This window comes from Misgurnus anguillicaudatus, unplaced genomic scaffold (assembly GCF_027580225.2).
Source record: "Misgurnus anguillicaudatus unplaced genomic scaffold, ASM2758022v2 HiC_scaffold_26, whole genome shotgun sequence".
NCBI classification, from domain to species: Eukaryota; Metazoa; Chordata; class Actinopteri; order Cypriniformes; family Cobitidae; genus Misgurnus; species Misgurnus anguillicaudatus.
In genome coordinates this window covers 3047693-3053692 of record NW_027395276.1, presented here as the reverse complement: position 1 = coordinate 3053692, position 6000 = coordinate 3047693, and the positions used below count along the sequence as shown (strand labels likewise).

General features: G+C 36.5%; 1 protein-coding gene and 1 long non-coding RNA gene across 2 annotated transcripts in view; one reads left to right on the top strand and one right to left on the bottom strand.

Annotated features, from left to right (window-relative positions):
* Positions 1–1732: 1732 nt before the first annotated feature.
* Positions 1733–6000, bottom strand: part of LOC129443183 (uncharacterized) — a 9186-nt gene continuing 4918 nt past the window's right edge. Inside the window, exon 2 of the long non-coding RNA XR_008644117.2 lies at positions 1733–2292. This is a non-coding gene — a long non-coding RNA (uncharacterized lncRNA). The remainder of the gene's footprint in view (positions 2293–6000) is intronic.
* Positions 2180–6000, top strand: part of LOC141362407 (tropomyosin alpha-4 chain-like) — a 27844-nt gene continuing 24023 nt past the window's right edge. Inside the window, exons 1-2 of the mRNA XM_073864431.1 lie at positions 2180–2315; positions 4970–5095. Of these exons, the coding sequence (XP_073720532.1) occupies positions 2202–2315; positions 4970–5095 (240 nt within the window). The 5' untranslated portion in view covers positions 2180–2201. The remainder of the gene's footprint in view (positions 2316–4969; positions 5096–6000) is intronic.

The following is a 6000-nucleotide window of genomic DNA, read 5'->3' as shown; positions in this document are numbered from 1 at the left end:
GTCTCACTTTCAACATTTGATATGTTATCTATATTCTATTATGAATAAAATATAAGTTTATAAGATTTGTAAATTATTTCCTTCCTTTTTTACTCACGATTTCTAGAGTTTCCCAACCCATAGGTTTGTGAACAGCTTTTTTGAAGCCAATAGTTGACGAAGCCTGCCGTTGCCATCTTGGCAGTACGTCACCATACATCACTCGCGGATAACCGAAAATGGGTAAAGAGGCGGAACGTGGGTGAAGCTGAGGTGGCTGCCAATGACAGCAGTGTCAGTTCACCCGCCATTCAAGAGACCACGCCCTTAATTATACAGAACTTTAACTTATTCCCCTCCAGCCTTTTTTGAAAAGTTGCCCACCAACATTTTTTATGATTTTTACAAGTTTCACAAAATGCTTTCCAGGACAATTTTCTTCTAAAAATATATAAACATGCAAATATATCAAATGAAAGATCAGACCCTCTGCTTTAAACAAAGAAACAAACAAAATGGGAAAAAAAACTTTCATCCTATCTATATTTTTTCTCTGCTTATAAACTCTTCAAACTTCTTCAAAAATAAATTTTTTTAGCAAAAAGCTGAAATAATAGCATTTTTGTGAATGAACTTTGTTAGAGATCAGATTTAGAACGATTTTCAAAACATACATGGAGTGTTAAATTAATAAATAATTTTTTACTTTAGTTTTTTATAAATTGGGTAATCTAGTGGCCATCTAGTGAATAATCGCGGTATTACAGATAACCATAAAAACTCATTAGGAACAGGTTTTTTCATGCAAATGTTTTCTCTTAATTGACGAGATAACTCGTCTATGGCAGGGAAAGAGTGGCTAAATCATTTATACGGATGAGCAAAATTTGCTATATAGACCAAAAACACTTTTTGTACCAGGTTGTAAGCATATTTATTTCTGCTGTAAAGTTGGGCATTTTAACATGGAGTGGGAGGTCTATGCATAGATATGTATAAAGGCTAGATGGCTCGTCCGCGCTGCTGGCCAATGGAGTGCAACGTCCGCATTTTGGCGGCCATCTTAGGACAGGGCGCTCGCTCACTCGTAGCATTGAGTTTTAATGATGCAGGTACTTTTAAATGACCATAACTTGCTTAATTTTTTACCGATTTTCAAACGGTTTGGTTTGTTATAAACGTCAAAGATGTACCTATGACACTGCATACCTATACTAAAAATAAAAAATAAATTCATGAAACATGTTAAAGCATCCAGAATTATAGCCACGTTAATAACGTTTGTAAAAATGCAAACCGTTTGAAAATCGGTAGAAAATTGAGCAAGTTATGGTCATTTAAAAGTACCTGCACCATTAAACTCAATGCTACGAGTGAGCGAGCGCCCTGTCCTAAGATGGCCACCAGGTGATGCCGTTAGGGACTCCGCCTTGAGCCATCTAGCCTTTATACATATCTATGGGTCTATGGGATTGACTCTTTTTTTGGAGCCAGTCTCTAGTGGCCAGCTGGTGAATTGCAGTTTAAGTCACTTCCATGCTAACTTCATGAAATGTACTTTCATGCCTCCAAAACACTCTTTGTCCAATATCCTAATAAAAACACAACAAACCTTTTCACATATTTGCTTCTGTCAGTAAGAGAAAAATACCAAAAGCACAGATTGCTTGACCCTGTGTAATATGTAAAAGATCTGGGTTACAATTAACCCCACGATAGTTTCTGCCTTGCACCCTATTTAATATATGAACTATTTTAAGAGATTTTGAAAACAGTTCTTCCATAAAATAACATGCACTGATAATACATGCTAATAATAAAACCAGGCACATTCAAATAAACTTAAGTTTTATTTTGACTTCAAGCAAGTTATGTTTAGCTAGAAGATATGTCTTGATTCTAGTAGAAGACCAAATATGGGAATCAGATGCCTTTGAGACATTTCTTGGGTAAAGGTTGCAGTTGGGGAGGGGAAACCACACATTTAATGTGTTTGTAAAAGTGTGTGTGTTAAGGAAGGGGTTCAGACAGGGTAGTCTGAGGGTCTCGTCTTCATCCACAACAGCATTACATTTCATAGTACACCCCCTCCTCTCTCTGGCGTCATTGCGGGTGGACTTCATCCCCTCATCTGACAAGCAAAAGCTCTGTTATTTCTCTCTCTGCCTCAGGTTTCCCCTTAGTTCCCTGTCAGTACAGACACCCAAAGCACAAAGGGAAGAATGGAGGCCATTAAGAAAAAGATGCAGATGCTTAAGGTGGATAAGGAGAATGCCATCGACCGGGCGGAGCAGGCTGAATCTGATCAGAGAGCTGCAGAAGAAAAGTGTAAACAGGTGAGTGCTGGATGCGGGCCCAGATACAAAATTTCAGTTGAAAAGACTAAAATCTTCTTTCAATGACGAGAGAAACAACTCTTACAGTATATTTAAGTACAGTATCATCATGCTACAGTGATGTGTCAGTTGGTATTACTTTGCTACATTGATATATAGCACGGGACACATGCTTGGAGATGAGTGTTACTTGCGATCTCCATCGATACTATTTAAAGCATCCCAAATGCCCCTTATGTGCAAAGCTGTACGATGTGCAAACTTTTAACTGCACAGTAATGTTTTTTGACATGTAGAGACCTGGTTGTGGCTTCATTTTAGATTTCCCAGAGATTCCTTCAATCACCAAAACCCAACAGGGAATCATTGAGGGCAATAGAGACAACCAGAAATAATCCAGAACCGTTACAGCTGTCCGTTGGGCTTGTTTACAGGTCTCTGGAGAACCATATCTTATTATTCTAAAAACTAGAACATGCCTGTGTTATAAACATTTCATGATCCTTTTGATAATTTTAGTGAGCTTTATTTGTTTTCCAATTAAAACTCAAAATGATACATTATGAGCTACATTATGATTTAATGTAACACTCATGTGATGCATTTCCAATTAAAACTTGATATTATGAGATGGGACTTGATTTTAATAATCAAGAACCGTTCAGATGGTAAAATTATCTCTATGACTTGGTTAAAAAATGGTTGAAAAACAAAAGGTCAGGGTGATGTCAACCGCACAAGAAAGCTGTTTAAGAGGCGGAGCAAGTACAAAAGTATGCAGACTAGGGTCACAAGAGATACCGAAATTAGCACAATATCACAATCGTTCGCAATAACTAATTTATTTTAAAGGCGGGGTGCATGATTTTTGAAAAACACTTTGGAAAAGGGAGTTGGGCCAAATACCAAAACACACTTGTAACCTATCAGCAGTAAGGGGCGTGTCTACCTGGGTTGCGTATGCGTGGGTCTATCAAAAGAATGTCCAGATTCTATTGGGGTAGGGGCCTGTTTGTTTGGGTGATTTCAGATATCAACATTATCTAAAGCATTACCTTTAATGCTTTAAAAAGTACAGTCAAAGTTTTAGGTCGATAGCAAAAAGACTGGCGAGACAGAGAGTGCTTTCGTGTCCCAGAAAGAATGTGAAACACGTATATTGATATATATTTTTTTGTTTTTAAAAGGATAGTTCACTTTAAAATGAAAATCTGTCATCATTTACTCAACCTACATGTTGTTCTAAACCTGTATGATTTTTTTTCTTCTCATGAACACAAAAAATATATATTTTGAGAAATAATGGTAAACACACAGCAGTAAGTGACCTTTGACTTCCATAGTAGGAAAAAATATTTTGGAAGTTAAATGACTAAGAAAATACCATCATTGATAAATAATGGTAAGCACACTGTTAACGGTACCCATTAAATTCCATCATGTTTTTTTATTCCTACTATGGAAGTAAATGATCACTTACTGCTGTGTGTTTACCATCATTTCTCAAAGTATCTTCTTTTGTGTTCATCAGAAAAAAGAAATTCATACAGGTTTAAAACAACATGAGTAAATGATGACAGAATTTTCCTTTTAAAGTGAACTATCCCTTTAAATCCATTTTATTATTTAAACTGATTTTACAAACATTTATACATTATATATCGCATTATTAATCAAGTTTTTGAATGTGGCATTATCTTCAATACCGTGAAGTCCTTATGCAGACTTTTTAATAGAATGACTCGCGTCAATAAATCATACAACAATTAGAGCAAGTGCTGAAAATATTATATATTATAATGTCCCGCATATGAGACAGACCTTGAAACATGACATTACAATGTCTAAACAACCTGATGCAGCATGAGAAACAGCTGTCAAGCATTATATTTTTGTCATGTTACACTGACGGGATCTAAGTGAAGATTCTCAAAAATTTCCAGGGCTTTAAAATTTTATTTGACAAACAGAATTCCAGTTCAAATGGACAAAGACAAATCCACCTTACATATGTACATAAATCTGCTTTCAACAGTCTCATAATTACATTAAACAGTGGCAGATGGCACTACTGTTTAACTTTCATCTCAATCAGCAGCTGCGCAGACAAAAATATCAGTCTCCGCGGACAGATTCACTGATCACAGCCTAATAATGCTAAGCTGTGTGTAGATATTTAAGGCCTGGTGGAGTTATGTAGTTTGTGCAGATGGGCCTTTTAGCATTTACACAGCTATCAACACATCAACATACTGGAAAATGAGTGTGCTCAGACAATGATATCATTTTAATGTTCAGAAGGATGTGCCCTAAAGAATAATGTTTATTTGTATAGCATCTTTCAAGAACCCAATGTCGCTTCACAAAATGATACAATCATTAGACAAGCAATAATACAATCAATTGTCAAACAATAACCTAACAATGCAATAGCAACCATTCAGATTATCCTAGCAACCACCTAACATCCTAGCATTACCATAGCAACCACATAGAACACAGTAACAAATGCTGAGCTACACCTTAGCATCCTCCAGCTGCCTTGCAATGACCTAAAATACCATAGCAACCACCAAGGAACACCTTAGCAACTGTTAAGTTTACCTGGAAACAGTTTATTAACATCTGTGGATCTGTTTTTGTCACTGTATTAGCTGGAAGACGAGTTGATTGCTTTGCAGAAGAAACTAAAGGGAACAGAAGATGAGCTGGACAAATATTCTGAAACTCTCAAAGACGCTCAGGAGAAACTGGAACAATCTGAGAAAAAGGCAGCAGATGTAAGTATTTAAGCACCGCACGCTATTTATAATTAAATGTGACTCTCAAAACCAGTCATAAGGGTCAATATGTATGGTTTGTTAGGATAGGACAATATTTAACTGAGATACAACTATTTGAAAATCTGAAATCTGAGGCTGCAAAAAATCTAAATATTGAGAAAATTGCTTTTAAAAGGGTTAGTTCACCCCAAAATCAAAATTTTATGATAAATCACTTACCCTTGTTTTGTTCTAAACCACCAAGTCCTTCGATTGTCTTCAGAACACATTTTTAAGATATTTTTGATGAAAACCAAGAGGCGTGTGACTGTCCCATAGACAGATTGGTTTATACTATTTTTTCTGATTTATTCTTTTATATTTTCTGATTTCTAAACCATTGTCACCTGCCATTAGGGTTAGAGTTGGGTTTGGGTAAGGATGTCATTTTATGAAAATCTAACCCTAAACTGAAGCGACAATGGTAAGAAAATAGGAAAAAACAGTTGAGTAACCAATCTGTGAAAATGACATGGAAAAGAAAGTCTGTGGTACGGCCACGGAAAAATGCGGAGATCTGTGACAATGCCACGGAAAAATTTGCAAACTATTCTGTGACTTTACCACGTGATATGTTTACCTAAGGCCATCGTACGTGCTCGTTCCTAGGTGCACATGTGCACTTTTTAGGTGTATATGTGTAGTGAGCTACAGTTTCAGCCATTCATTGAAGCTTGCGTTCTCACCATTTTTTTTTTCAAAATGTCTGAGGGTCGCAAGAGAAAAAGTGTCTACAAATGGTATGACAAGAAGAGAAAGGTCTCTGAAGAAAGAAACACGTGAAACTATCGTGAAACTATCGCGCACGTACGTGAAATTACCGCGTTTAGTTTCGCGTGCTCACATGAAACTTTTGCATGTGC